The sequence below is a fragment of the Pan paniscus genome, chromosome 10, assembly GCF_029289425.2.
Source record: "Pan paniscus chromosome 10, NHGRI_mPanPan1-v2.0_pri, whole genome shotgun sequence".
Lineage (NCBI taxonomy): Eukaryota > Metazoa > Chordata > Mammalia > Primates > Hominidae > Pan > Pan paniscus.
This window is the reverse complement of record NC_073259.2, coordinates 66,070,336-66,085,911: the sequence shown is the minus strand read 5'-3', so window position 1 is coordinate 66,085,911 and position 15,576 is coordinate 66,070,336. Positions and strand designations below refer to the sequence as shown.

The window sequence follows — 15,576 nt, the reverse complement described above, 5'->3', positions numbered from 1 at the left end:
GGGACATGTGCAATAAATACATCATTGTAGTCTATTTAAGAGAAGAGAGGCCTTATTCAAAATTGCTGAATCAGACATCATCTCACACTATGCCTGGCACACAATAAACAATCCGTCAGCACTGGTTGAATGAGTAAGTGAATGCATGTGAGAGAGAAGGGGTCCAAAACAGGATATCCACAGTAGGCATGAAGGCCAAAAGATATAAGCCATTTCACAGGAAGAATCAACAGTAATTCGTGATGGGTTAGGTATACAAAGTAACTAAGGTAAGTCAAGAATGATTTTAAAGTTTCAAGCTTTGATGACCTATGGAAGTCATTAACCAGGGAAAACATAACTAGATTTTGGAGGAAAGATGAGTTAGCCTTTGGATGTGTTGAACTAGAAGTGCTTATAGTTTACATGCCTAGAGATTTCCAGTGAATAACTCATCAATGAGCTGAGTGAGGAGGCAGGAAGCTATGGCCGGTGGAAGAGGAAGAAATAAAGGGATGGAGTTAAGAGAGCTGTAAGCCGTATGTGCACATAGGGCAGCTGACATCATAGAAGTGGATGGCATTACCCTAGAAATACAGCATACAGAATAACTGGCATGATTACAGCTCAAATTACAGAAAGTAATTTTTACTCCAAGCACTGACACTGTGGACTTTTTTGAGATTTAACATTTTAGTCATCTAAATGGAATATCACACAGCTGTCCTCCCCATCTGTTGGCAGCAGCTCATCTGTTGGTGTATGTTAGTAAGCTTGAATCTAATCCATACAGTAAAGAGAAAATGAGAGTTAAAAACCAACACTTAAAAATCCTATCTGTAAGTTTAATAATGCATCTCTTAAATACTATAAAGTTTATCATTAAAGACCTCTGCTCCAAGTGTCTAAACTGAGCAGCGGGGTGAGTGGCTCACAACTGTAATCCCAGCACTTTGGGAGGCCGAGGCAGGTGGATCACTTGAGGTCAGGGGTTCAAGGCCAGCTTAGTCAACATGGTGAAACCCCGTCTGTACTAAAAATACGAAAACTTAGCCAGGTATGGTGGCACATGCCTGTAATCCCAGCTACTTGGGAGGCTGAGGCAGGAGAACTACTTGAACCCAGAAGGCAGAGGTTGCGGTGAGCTGAGATCACGCCACTGTACTCCAGCCTGAGTGACAGAGTGAGACTCTGTCTCAAAAAAAAAAAAAAAAAAAAAAGTCTATACTGGCAGAGCTCTATATGATAAGCACTTGAAATATATCCCCTCGTATGCCCAAGGGATTGGTTCCAGGACATCCATGTATACCCAAAGCCGTGTATACTCAAGTCCTCTAGTCAGCCCTGCAGAACCCCAGGATACAAAAAGTCAGCCCTCCTTTATATTCGGATTCCATATCCTGCAAAAATTGTATTTTCTATTGGCGTTTGGTTGAAATTACATGTAAGTGGACCTGCGCTGTTCAAATCCATGTTGTTCAAGAGTCAACTGTATATGTGAGAATATATATATATATATATATAAATTTAGAGAGAGGAATTTATGTATATAATATATGGAAAATATAAAATACATAGGAATTGTTAAGAGGAATTTCTTAAAAAACAAAAAATCAGTGAAACATAAGCTAAAGTAATAGGAGTTAGAGCAGTGTTACAAAGTTTCTAAACAGGAGCCAGCAACTTTCTTCTCCAGAGGCTACAATGATAGCAGTGATGGGAAAGGATGCAAGGTGCAAATAGTAGTACTAAATAGGACAGAAGAAAAAATATTTACTTTCAAATAAATTTGTCTTCAAGATGTTGTTTCTTCACCTCCTCAGGCTTTCCACTTTTCACATTGAAAAAGAGGCCATCCCCTTCCTCAGCTTCAGGACCTCTGAGAAACTATGACTTAAGACAACCTCAACTGAATGGTTCATATAGTTCACAAAGTGTCTAGTTTGCCATAGTGCACCAAAAGCATATGAATGAGACAGCAGTGGAAAATATGTTAACAGCTGCAGCACTAGAGAGCTAAAGTAGATACTGCAGAGAATGTTGCACTGTATTTGGACTTGAGAGAGCTAGCTCTAGCTCAGCACTTTTGATAATGGACTTAGAAAGTCAATCTCCAAGAGTTTCCATTTTCTTATCCCCTAAAACAATATCTACCTCACCAGGGCCACTGTAAGGAAAAAATAAGTTTACATATGTGGGCCAGGCCTGGTGGCTCACGCTTATAATCCCAGCAATTTGCGAGGCTGAAGCTGGTGGATCACTTGAGCCCAGGAATACAAGACCAGCCTAGGCAACATGGTGAAACCTCGTCTCTAAAAAACCCCCAAACAGCTGGGTGTGGTAGCTCATGCCTGTAACCCTAGCTCTTTGGGAGGCTGAGGCAGATGGATCACTTGAGGTCAGGAGTTCAAGACCAGCCTGGCCAACATGGTGAAACCCCATCACTACTAAAAATACAAAAACTTAGCCAGGCATGGTGGCGCATGCCTGTAATCCCAGCTACTTGAGAGGCTGAGGGAGAATTGCACAAACCCAGGAGGCAGAGGGTGCAGTGAGCCGAGATCACACCACTGCACTCCAGCCTGGGTGACAGAGCAAGACTCTGTCTCAAAAAAACGAAAACAAAAAACTTCCCAAAAATTAACTAGGTGTGGTGGTGTGTACCTGAAATCCTAGCCACACAGGAGGCTGAGGCAGGAGGATCACTTGAGCCCAGGAGGTCAAGGCTGCAGTGAGCCATGATCACACCACTGCACTCCAGCCCGGGGGGACAGAGTGAGACCCTATCTCAAAAAACAAACAACAAAAAGTTACATATATGGCAGTAAAGTATTAAGTGAAATGCAAAAATTAGTGTATTGTGGATAATACTTAGGCTTTTAAGTACTTAGGCTTTTTTTTAAAAGTATTATCCCAGACTTGATAATTAAAACAAACCCTCAAACTATCCAAAGAAAGACAGGCAGGGTAGGTTCCCCTACAGCAACCTACCATTTTATCTCTTAGTTTAAAATTTTTAACAAAAAAGTGATATGTACCTTTTAAGTTCTAAAGTTCAGAATGAAAAGCAAGTCTTCCTCCCCCAACAAGCCCCAAACCCTTTCCTTAAAGCTAACACCTTCAAATTTCTTGTACATCCTAGCAGAAAAAAGTTCAAGCAATCAGATATATGCTTTTAAGATTTTTCACACAAATGAGATGTTATCGATTCTGTTCTACTATTTGTAGGGCAAATTCCTAGTAGCGGAATTTCTGGGTCAAAAGTGTGTGTGTGTGTGTGTGTGTGTGTGTGTGTGTATGTGTGTGTGTGTGTGTGTGTGTGTTTTTACCTTAACAGTCATTACCAATTTACTCTCCAAAAATATACTAATTTTATTCCAAACTACAGCATGAATGCCCATTTCCCCACATGCTTGCCAAAGTATGTGCCTTAAAACCTTAAATACGCTTACTGAAAATGTTTTCATGTATTAACTGCCTCTTCACATTCATTGCCCTTTTTTATTTATTGATTTCCTCCCACTGCAGGTGGCCATTTTGTCTTTTGATGCTGATATTTTCCTCCAATCAAAAGTCTTGTGGGAATAAATTATGAGTGTTTAATTTATCCTTAGGGCTTCTGGGTTTTGTGTCCCACTTAGAATGCTCTTCCATACCCCTACATTGGTGTTCCCTACCCTGACAAAAAATAATGCTATCATGAAGCCCCAAATGAGTAAGCCCTACCTTTTACATTCAAGCTTCCAGTCATCTTTTTGGTGACCCATTCTTTTTTTTTTTTCCTGTTTTTTCCCCTTCATTTTAATCAACACTTTACAAAGTACAAAATATACTGCCTTTTTTGGGAAACATTAGGTACTTTTTTCTCTCCATCATACAGTTACATGAATCTCGAGGGCTTTGTGTTTCTTCAATAAGAACATAAGCATGAAGGCCCCAGGAGGTTGGGATAGGATGGTCAGTTCTCTCCTTCACCTAGACCTCGGGACCCATGAAGCATCATTGCTATGGATGGTGACCTGTGCATGCCAAGTGAGGGCCAGAGGGGGCCGTGAGCAGGCAGGAAGTCCTCTGTATCCCCCTAAGATGGGGCTCTGGACCGGGCTCCTCAGAGCTCCACCAGGCACCCACCATCCACTCATCCCCATCTCTCAAGATAAATTATTTTGGCATACAGCAAGATGAAGTCTTGGAATTGTTTTGCTGTTAGCACCCTAATGTTTTGGAGCCAACTCTGCTCAACTCTTCCTGGACCATCTTCTGAATGTAGGTAAACTGAGGCAGTGGACAAGAAAATGCACTGAGCTTGGCCTGTCTTGAAACCTGAATTTGACCTGCTTTTCACCCCACACCCCATACCAGAGTTGGGGTCTCCAACTTTGTTGGACGCCCTTCCAGGATGACCCCCCAATAGGTGTGGGGTTGGTGCTCCATTCTTAAACAGTCAGCCAATTATCACAAGATTCTGAGCAAATAAAACAATGCAGTTAAGTGAATAGAATAGAAAAAGTGTAGTAAATAGACTACTTAGGGCAAAAAAAAAACCTTTTAAAAAACTATCCTTAGAGTAATGAGAAAATAACACAATCATGAAACAAGAACAGCATACACAGTTGGCCCACCATAGCCACAGGTCCCACATCCACAGATTGGAAATATTCAGGGAAACAAAGGATGCTTGCTTCTGTACTGAACATGTACAAACCATTTTTTCTTGTCATTATTCCCTAAACAATCCAGTATAACAACTATTTACATAGCATCTACACAGCATATTATAATCTAGAGATGATCTAAAGTATACAGGAGGATGTGTGGAGGTTATTGGCAAACACTACTCCCTTTTGTATCAGGGACTTGAGCATTTGCAGATTTTAGTATCTGTAGGGGTCCTGGAAACAATCCCCCATGGATGCTGAGGGACAACTGTATGTAATGAACATTCAGATAACAGGTCTACTTAGAAATTCTGAATGTTAATGAAAATTTAAAACTTCATAAAAAGGTAGGAAGATAAAGTCAAAGAAATCTCCCAATAAAAATCAGAAACAAGAGAAAAGATAAGAAAGTTACAGAAGTGATCCAAAAATCTAGTTTTTGAATAGTAACACTTTCAGACAGAGAGGAGGAAAAGTGTGATAAAAATCAAATGAATAATTAAAGAGACTTGCTCTCAGTGGGTGAAATGGACACACCTGAGGTGTCTGAATATTTGAATGTCGTTCATCTTTGTAGTCTCAGAGTCAGATACAAATCAGATAACCCAAATATTTGAAAGACTAATCATTACCAAAGTTTAGGGTCTTTGAAATAAAATGAATAAAGGAATAATGCTTGAGAAACAGAATTACTGAGGCTAAGTCCTCTTGGTATTAATAATGAATACAATCATTTTATAATCTAGCATTCAATATCTTGCACTGGTAGCAAATGAGCTGTACCTGTAAACTGTCGAAATGAGAACAAAGCTACTGTAGCCTAATCACAAAAGTGGTCAGTAAGAACACCCCTGATATAAAGTAGCAAGTAGAGAAACCAGAGAGCTAAATTTCTCATCAAAATTATTTAAAGTATTTGGCAGAGGAGGAGATAAGTCATACAGAAAAACATTTTATTTTATTTGAGACAGGGTCTCATTCTGCCACTCAGGCTGGCGTGCAATGGCACAATTACAGTTCACTGCAGCCTCAACGCCCAGGCTCAGGTGATTCTCCCATCTGAGTCTCCTGAGTAGCTGGGACTACAGGGGCACGACACCACACCTAGCTTATTTCTTGTATCTTTTTGTAGAGACAGGGCTTCACCATGTTGCCCAGGCTGGTCTAACTCCTGCGCTCAAGCGATCCACCCACCTCGGCCTCCCAAAGTGCTGTGATTACAAGCGTAAGCCACTGTACCTAGTAATATGGAAACACTTTGTATATGCTAAAAATTATTTCACATTTAAAATACATAAAATAACATCCTAGTTATCATAAGGCTCACAATAGAACACTGATCATTAAAGCTAGAGTTTAACTGTGCAAACAGGAAAGATTAAGAGTATAAAAACACAGTATGTGATGTCATAGGATTGTAAAAATAAAGCTATTATGGAATTGAGAAAGGTAAACAGAAAAATGGGATGGTTGACAGATAACTAGTACAGGAAACAAGTGAGCAAACCTCTCAAAAAACATCCTGCTTTAAATGCCTGCATTTACTCAAATCATTTTAGAGTAGATAAAAGTCAGTGGCTCACAACTTTGGGCGTAGGGAGGAGAGACATCACTTAATAAAAGACTAAAAAACTTAAAAAACTCCGAGGAGAATCTAGTAAACAGGAAACTTATTTTACCTCCCTCATCTCTGCTTTTAGTAAAACAACTAAGTATTTGTATATTCAGATAATTATATGGAATAATTATATGGAATGTCTCTCCATGTCAGCCATATGTACAATAAGATCTTCCCAGCAAAACATAAGTTCTTTCCACAAGGTCCATAAATGGACTTTAGATATCTCTGGATCCCTACTCTATCTCTTAGAAATGTATGTAAATTCTGTGTATGTGCACATCTTTCCGTAAAGACATCTGCTTTTAGTAATAGCTTCCAGAACTAGCTTCAAAGTTATACTGCTTCAGAATGAAATATCTTGTCCATTCATTCTTATAAGTCAAAAAATGTCTAGTACATTATCTTTATACTTAGCAAAGTAACATTTCAAATACTCTCCTAAAATATGACTCTTACCGTAAGGGGATACCCTAATTAATGACTCTCTTGATGTTGGACACTTATCTTTAAAAAAATATAGAGTTGCCCAGAGTATTTTAAATAAACATTGTGTGTGTAAGAAAAAAACTACGCTGAATACTTTAATGCAGTACGAAATTCACAGCTAGAGAAAGGCCCTACTGATCACCAATTGTTCTTAAACATCAAGTTTTCCCCTCCATCATTTAATCATATTACCACTTTTCTATGTGCTTTTTAGTTGTGTTGTGGACATAAAAGCCATGAACTAATTTTTTTAACTGGAATACTATTATCCCTACCCTACAAAGTTCCTACCATAAGCTGAAAAAGTTATGTGAGGTACTGAATCAAATCACATCTTCTATCTTGAGAACACTACACTAGCATTTAACACCATGGAGAGTTAAACATGGCTTCAGGGTGTAACTGCTGAACCCACACCCAGCTCAAAAATAGCAACTGTAATAAATGTAATGCTGTTATACCATTTTCCTGAGATTACTCAACACCTCAGAGAGGAGGATCAAAACAATTATTGTAGGAGTTCAGACAGGGTGGTGGGAGAAATTATAAGAGGAAATTATAGAAAGAAGCAAACCTTCTTGGAAGGCCAGGAGGTTCTGCAAAAGCTTCAAAAGACAATTTGGCTGAAGGCTGAAGGCAGCTGAATTCTCTTAAAAGCTTAGGTTAGATAACAAGGGGATGTAAAGGAATTGATCTAGGTAAGTTAGTTTACTCAGGCTTCGGAACCTGGAACCTGGCCTTTAATCATTCGTGCACAGGACTGCTCTCTTGGTGGGTGGGGGAGGGGAGCGGGCATGTTAATTACCCACAAGTGTGTTGACTCAAAGCCTCTGTCATTAAATCTGTACTAAATAAATACAAATATCGCTGGCTTATTGGGGCTTCACTCTCGCTGTACTCTCTCGTCAGCGGTGCTGAGCAGTGAAGTCCCCTCGTCACTCTGTCAGGCAAAATACCTGTGCCAGGGTACATTTTTTCATCCATAGTTCAGCCAGGGTCTGCGGGTCAGACCCAGCAAATTATTTTCTGCCTCAGCAGATTACTTGCTTTAGTTGATGTGTAATAACACCCTTCTGCAACCCTTAATATAGTCCTGAAAATGCAACCAAAATGCTCACCTTTTAAAATTCTTTTTTTTTTTTGAGACAGAGTCTCTTTCAGTCACCCAGGCTGGAGTGCAGTGGCATGATCTCGGCTCACTGCAACCTCTGCCTCCCAGGCTCAAGCCATTCTCCTGCCTCAACCTCCCAAGTAGCTGGGATTACAGGCGCCCACCACTACGCCTGGCTAATTTTTGTATTTTTAGTAGAGACAGGGTTTCACCATGTTGGCCAGGCTGGTCTCGAACTCCTGACCTCTGGTGATCTGCCCACCTCAGCCTCCCAAAGTGCTGGGATTACAGGCGTGAGATACTGCACCCGGCCAAAAATTATTATTTAAACTGAGAAATAAAAAAACTTATTACTGAAGAAGACATACAAGCTTTAAGTGTGAGAAAGTATCATATGGCTAGAACGAACACTAAATTTTACTGCATTTCTTAAATGTGTATGTGCCAGGCACTACGTTCAATCCTTTAGATATATTCTTAAACTTCACAATTGTCCTGATGGTAATCTATCATCCATTCACATTTTACATTTGAGAAACAGTATTTAAGAGAGAGAGATCTTAGAGGTAACATAACTTCTCTAAGATTAGCTACTAAGTGGCAGAATCAGGACTCTGAAACACAGCATTGCCTGACCACAGAGCCTCTGCTTTTTAATGTCTTAGCATTTTGCCTGCTCAAATTAAATTGAGAATCCACTAGAAAGTGTAAGTCTTATTGATGGTGGGCCAGTAGTATTACCTGTGTATCTCCTATTGTATATTACTACACATGTAGTAGCTACCCAAAGATAGCTGACTAAAGGAAGCCCATGCCCTACTGCAAAACAGAATAGCTTCAAGAAGAATGCATGATTTGGCCCATGGAAAACAGATCAAATGTTTTGATGAATGGCATGTATAATATCAGAGAAAAGTAACCCTAGAAGGAACTGTTATATATGTCTTATTTTAAAATAACAGCATGAGCCCATGAAGAAATAACCATTCAAGAGTTATCAGTGATGACTATTAAAAAGCAGATATTTTACCTCTCAACTAAATGTTTAATTAAATAGGAACACTGAAGGTGCATGTAACTTTTTTATTGAGGCACAACAAGGCATTGTAACTTGCCTGGACTTGAGGCAGTCAGTTTAGTAAGCTGAACGTTAATACAGTTAAGGATTAAGTGCAAACAATATACATTCACAGCTTGACTAGCGAGGCTACATCACAATTTATAAAGTGCCAGATTAGTGCTAATTGTCATTCAGCTTGATTTTTCACCTCAGGAAGGAAAACAAAAAAGTAAGGACCTCCTCCTTCCTCTAGGAACAAAAACGTTTTCCTAAACCAATCAGTCATGAGGGCAAAGACTACTTTTCCTTCAATCCCACTAATTAGAACACCATCCTTTTATTGTCAATACTGTACTGACTTTCAATCTTGATAAAGAAGATAGCCTGAAAACGTAGAATATTTCCAGCTACTTCCATAAATTGCTCCCCTGTGCAGACGTAACCATATCTGGTCTCCCTGGAAGAGCTGAAGAATTGCATGATTGCTAGCAGTTTCATGGTCTGGAGCACCATCATTGGCATAGGCTGATACCAAGACCTCTTCATTCTTCATGAGGTTGACATACAGTGGCACATTCACTGCCAGCTTTAGCATGTGAAAAATGAAAACATAAGTGCCATTCACTGGGCAATTAAATCTACCAAGCTGAAGATCAAAAGTTTCTCCTAAGTTGTTCAGAAGAAGATCAAACACAATAGGTTGGTCTAAAGTTCCAGGGGCCAGATTAGAGGTTCTGGCTGCTGAGAAGGCAACTCGCATCTGCTGAGGCAGAGGGTAGACGTGTACTGGCAGTATGGTGGCTGCTGGATTTGTCACTGGCACATCCACAGGGGTCATGCTACGGGAGTCTCCTTGTCCAGAGTCACCACTGTTAAAGGTTTCGTTGTCTCTTTCTGGGCTGCTCACCTGAGAAGAATCACTCCACCCTGCTGTTTTATTAGCAACAGTGAGTTTCTCATAATGAAGCAGTTAGCTTTGAACACAATATTTAACATTAGTCGGCTACTGAAACAGACAAAGATACATTTTATAGTAAATTCCAAAACAAAAGCAATATATAGCTAGATTATACTTTTCTAGATTTTTCTGGTAATAGGTTTTTACATACTCTTCTAAAGCCAGAAAGGTCCAAGATAATCTTGTCTAATTGATCCTTTTTTAAGATTAAGAAAATGTGGCCCCCAAAAGGCCAGATAACTTAGCAAAGTCTAAAACTCAGGTCTGAACACTTTTTACTTCATCTTCCTCCCATAATTCTTAATTTCTCAGAGATCATTCTACAAAGCACCTAATGTAGAAGGTCTCAAGAAAATGGAGACTATATAAAAGAACCAATTTTTAGAACTACTAGCCACTAGCCATTCAGAGATATATTGATATGGAACTAAGTCCCATGATGATGAATGCTTTTTTTATTTCCAAGTCATACGCTTTTAATGTTTTAAGTGCCATACAAAAACACTGCTCAGACTAAGGCAAAGGCAAATTGAATACTAGCTATTTTTTCAGAAGGAAAAGATTGCTTTCCTGTGCCAAAGTTACTCTTCAATGATTTTTCTTCTCCCTTATACAAACTTTTTAATAGTTCCTTCACATTTTATTTAAAAAGTGTTATAACTATTCTGCTTTTGTCTCAAGTCACGGTGTCTTAATTTGTGCTCATTTGAATCTATTAATGCAGTGACACTACAGTAAGAAGTACCCATTATTACAAAAACCACCATCGTGAATCATCACATGAAAAATATTTGAAATCAGCATAGTGGATATATAAAGTTAAATATGCTCTAGTGTCAAGCAGATTTTTAAAAAACACCCACCCTTTTAATTCAATTTGCAATTGGTTTCCATAGCCTATCTAGTGGTCTAGTATCTCCCTTAGTACTTTAGTACTACATTCAAGCAAATTGAAAACCTCAACAAGATAAATGCTAAAAAGCAATGTGCTTTGGAAAGAACTTGGTAGAGGATGCAGAAAGAACTAGAGACATGTGCTGGGTAAGAAAACTATTCAGCTAATTACCCTTACCTCTCGAATTTGCTCGTGGACCACCAGATGTCCCTCCTCGCTTATAACACTGCTGGAAATTATCCTAAAGTGAACATATAAAATTTACCTTGGCATTAAAAATGCAGGACTATAATTGGTTATTACACAGGACTACTGGCTGGCAAATAAGATTAGTCCCCTTAGTTCTTTACCTGGCCTTCCCCAGCAACCAAAGAGGCTCAGATGTTTCCAAACACTAAGAAAAACAAAGCAAGGGCAACAGTGGCATTACTTGCTTCACCTGTTAATTAACCTGACCAATCAGATCTGTTAATACCTGAAAAACAACAAAGCACTTGGAGAATACTATGTAAAAGATACAATGCTAGGTAATGAGAGAAATTTTTAAATGTGGCATGGTCCTCTGTCCCTCATCTCAGTATAAAAGGACATCATAAAGCAAGAACACAGACTTTTCTCAACCTTGCTCTATTTATACACCAAACTGGGAAGACCAATACCAACTATGTTGGGGTTTGGGAATTTTTTTTTAAGAAATTGATAAAAAATTATATTGTATAAATATATTTATTGCCTAGAAATATAATCTAATATATTAAGAAAAAATGTTCCAGGGGCAGTACTTCAAACAAACTCAAGTATGAAGGAAGCCAAACTTCATACAACCCATGAAAAGAATAATTAGTGGTGTAATTATTATATGCAATAAAAATTGAAACAGGACAAGAAGGTACACAATAAAAATAATAAAGCCTCTTACTCCATACTCCCAGTTGCCCCTTTGCAATAGCAACTAGCATTATCAGTTTCTTGTTCCTCAGGAAAAATGTAGAAGAGCACAGAAAATACTGTAATAGTGGTATTAAGAAGAGACAGTTCTTTTACCTAAGTCTGTATTAATAAACATCCTCCCCTCACATACATTCCCTGAAGATCACATAATAACATCTAATATTTGCACGGCTGATATACACACCTGGCTCTGTAGTGCTAAGCACTTAGGTGCTTTAGTTCATTTAATTCTCAGAATATCTCATGGAGAATACCTCAGTGTTAGATGAAAAACTAACAGATGAGGAATTAGAGCTCAAAAAGTTTCACTAACTTATCTGAGGTCACATGGCAAGAGAAGTGATAAATGAGGGGTCAAACCCAAGGCATTTAGATTCCAAGATGTTTTCCACTCTTTTTTTTTTTTTTTTTTTTTGAGACAGAGTCTCGCTCTTCTTGCCCAGGGTGGAGTGCAATGGCGCTATCTCTGCTCACTGCAACCTCCACTTCCCAGGTTCAAGCGATTCTCCTGCCTCAGCCTCCTGAGTAGCTGGGATTAAGGCGTGTGCCACCACGTCCGGCTAATTTTGATTTTTAGTAGAGATGGGGTTTCACCCTGTTGGTGGTCAGGCTGGTCTCGAACTCCTGACCTCAAATGATCCACCTGCCTCAGCCTCCCAAAGTGCTGGGATTACAGGCGTGAGTCACCACGCCTGGCCTTCACCCTTTTCAATACTGCCTCTGTGTGGATATCCATCCTACCCCATGTAACTGTAAGTTCTTCAAGGATAGGTATTTTATATATTACCAACAGAACTCAGTATGGTACCATACACATACTCAAACGCTTGTAAAACTTCAAAACTGAATATGCTGATGTATTATAGATTCAAATCTGTAAGTTCCCAAGTTTTGTTAAAGTGGAATTTCTAACATCCTCTTATGAGTCTTTTACCATATGTAGTAAAGAAAATATGCTGGGTTCTTCAAGTAAGTACAAACAACAACAAAAAACTTACGAAAAAGGGCTTTGCTACATTTGCTAGGCAAGTTAAGCTGAAGTCAATGTAGTAAAGTTAAAATCATGGGCTCTGGAGTAAGAAAGTCACATTCTAATCTTAGTTTACCATTTCCTTGATAAGTGACGTTAGGTAAGTTATTTAACCTCTGAACCCATTTCTCCTGTGAGGTGGAAGAGCAAATGAGTTAATGCAAACAACATGATTAATAATGACCTTAACACCTTCTAAGTTCCACATAACAAGCAATTATCTTTTATCTTTCTTGGGTAATTGCAAAAACTTCCAACTCAACTCTTCTCCATAGGACTTACAAGTAGTTTTAAAGCTAAGAGTGCACTTTCAGAAAACAAATTATGACTCTGTGATATACTTCAATCACCAGCTTAACATCAACAACTGTACCACTATTCAACTATGACAACTATTCTTACTTACCCTTTGGGAATAAGGTGCTCCAGAATACTCTCTAGCTTGGAACTGCAGCTGGCTATAATTTCCATTGGAAATTGAAGGGAGTCCTCTATAAGTATCAAAACCTAATAAATAAACAAACTTACATAAGATTATGGACAAAATCATATTAAACTTTTAAACAGTCTAATTCTATATTGCTTTAAAAGTTAAATTGATTATATAATGCCATCATTAGACTTATGCCCTCTTTAAGCAAACTCTACTAATATTGCTTCCAAAGTAAAACATATTTATAGAACATTGCTGTCTTCAAATAAGCCAGGTTTATAAATTTACTACTGCTAAATGCAAGGTGGGGTTGGGAAAGGGTGGTGGTAGGGCAGTTAGGTACTTAGGGCCTCTGTCCAGGGTTGTTTTGTTGTTGTTTGCTTTTTTATAGGCAGTGCCTCGCTCTGTTACTCAGGCTGGAGCACAGTAGTGAGATCACAGCTCACTGTAACCTCAAACTGTTGGACTCAAGCATTCTTCCCAGTTCAGCCTCCCAAGTAGCTGGGACTACAGGTGCATATCACCATGCCCAGCTAATATTTTTTAATTCTTTGTAGAGGTAGGGTCTCACTATGTTGCCCAGGCTGGTCGCAAACTCCTGGCCTCAATGATCCTCCTATTTTGGCATCCCAAAGTAATGGGATGACAGGCGTCAGCCACCACACCCAGCCTGTCTAGAGTATTTTTGTTAATAATAAGTAGTGACTAGGACACTTGGAACCATAACAAAAGTTTAAGAGAATATCACTATTATAGTCTCAAATTCTATATTCTTCTTTGTGACATAATCTAACAAATAACTAGAAATAATTAGAAAATGGGCATCTTGTAAATATGATACACTTTTAGCAGAGTTAAGTCAACAAAAGAAAAACATTACTCAAATATGAAAATTCATCCTTTGTAAAACAATATGGTGAAACTTTCCACTTCAGTAAGTCACAAAATCAATCTGCTTTTCATACAGAAAATTAGTTCCTCTGTTATGGAGAATAGGTATATTAAAAATACTTTATTATCCACAAACAGGAAATTCTCTACTACATTGTAAATGACAAAAGGGAGCAAGGTTAGGTAAAAATGGTTTGAGTCAAGTAAACACACAGACAAAATAATTCAGTATAATTCAATTTTATTCAGGGCATACCTTTATAACCACCAGGGGACCGATAGGAATTGGTTATTAATCTCCCACCACGAGTACATCCTCTAACAGATCCCCGGCTATTGACAAATGGCTGAGTAGGTCTGGGAAATACATTCGTCTGTGCTGGGTAAAAGGCAAGGCTACCATTGCTTACTTGAATAGTTCCATCAGGATGATAATTTGCTGCTTAAGAAAAACGATTTTAGGGTCCAAGAGTTAAATGGTAATAGTCTTTATACTTAAAAGCCAATATATATCAAAATCATTAATACAATTTGCTGCCTTTAAAAATAAATAGGAGATACATATATTCACGTATATAATTCATCTACATGACTCAAATACGTAATTCATATATATAATGGAATATTATTCAGCCTAAAAAAGGAAGAAAATTTTGACCCATGCTACAACATGAATGAACCCTTAAGACATGCCAAGTAAAATAAGCTAGTTTCAAAAGCACAAATATTGTATACCACTTATATGAGGTACCTAGAGCAGTCATTTTCAGAATCAGAAAGTAGAATGGTGGTTGCCAGGGGCTGGGGGGAGAGGAGGAGGAGGAGTTAGTATTAAATGATTACAAAGTTTCAGTTGGGGGGAGATGAAAAGTTCTGGAGGTAGACAGTGGTAATAATTACACAACAGTTTGGTTGTACTTAATGCCACAGAACTATATAGTTAAAAATGATTAAAATGGTGATTTTTATGTTATGTATACTTTACAACAATTTTTAAAAAGCAGGCTAAATACTCCAGATGAGGGAGTAAAAGAAAATGGATTCTAATTAATACTGTATCTGAGAAGGCACCTGACAAAAATATCCCTTACGTAAGTCACCTGCCCTGTCTTTCAACAGTAGAGGGGAGAACAGAATCAGGTCATCTATGCCTAGGTCCCAGAATTCATATTACTACCTCTTCATCACTTGATTAGCCAAGTACTCAGAATGCTCAATTCATTTGCTCCGACTTCAGTTAAAAAACTCAATAGGGATCTGAAATACCAATACAAAAAATCTACAAGTGCTTCTTAAAATTTAAATTAAGAAATGAGTACAAAGTTACCTATTCTTTCATGATTTAGAACAGCATGAAAAATCAAAATAGCCTCCCATCTCTAAGCAAACAGTACAATAAGCATACTAAGTCATATCTTCAATCTTTTATTATAAGATAGAAAAGGACAGATAACCATTTGTTAAAAGGATTAACAGAATGGTTTCAAAACCTTCATATAAGCA

At 38.3% G+C, this 15,576-nt stretch overlaps 1 protein-coding gene across 44 annotated transcripts in view; it reads right to left on the bottom strand.

Moving 5' to 3' along the window:
- Positions 1-8,924: 8,924 nt before the first annotated feature.
- Positions 8,925-15,576, bottom strand: part of CAPRIN2 (caprin family member 2) — a 45,402-nt gene continuing 38,750 nt past the window's right edge. For 16 of the 44 annotated variants that reach the window (XM_008954250.7, XM_008954257.5, XM_063593116.1 and 13 more), the window contains 4 exons: positions 14,330-14,515; positions 13,156-13,256; positions 10,946-11,009; positions 8,925-9,845 (listed from right to left, as the gene is read on the bottom strand). In XM_008954250.7, coding sequence (XP_008952498.1) covers positions 9,277-9,845; positions 10,946-11,009; positions 13,156-13,256; positions 14,330-14,515 — 920 coding nt within the window. In that variant the 3' untranslated portion in view covers positions 8,925-9,276. Of the gene's footprint in view, positions 9,890-10,945; positions 11,010-13,155; positions 13,257-14,329; positions 14,516-15,576 lie in introns of all 44 variants that reach the window. The other 28 variants (XM_003828824.8, XM_063593112.1, XM_063593113.1 and 25 more) reach the window with 5 other exon arrangements.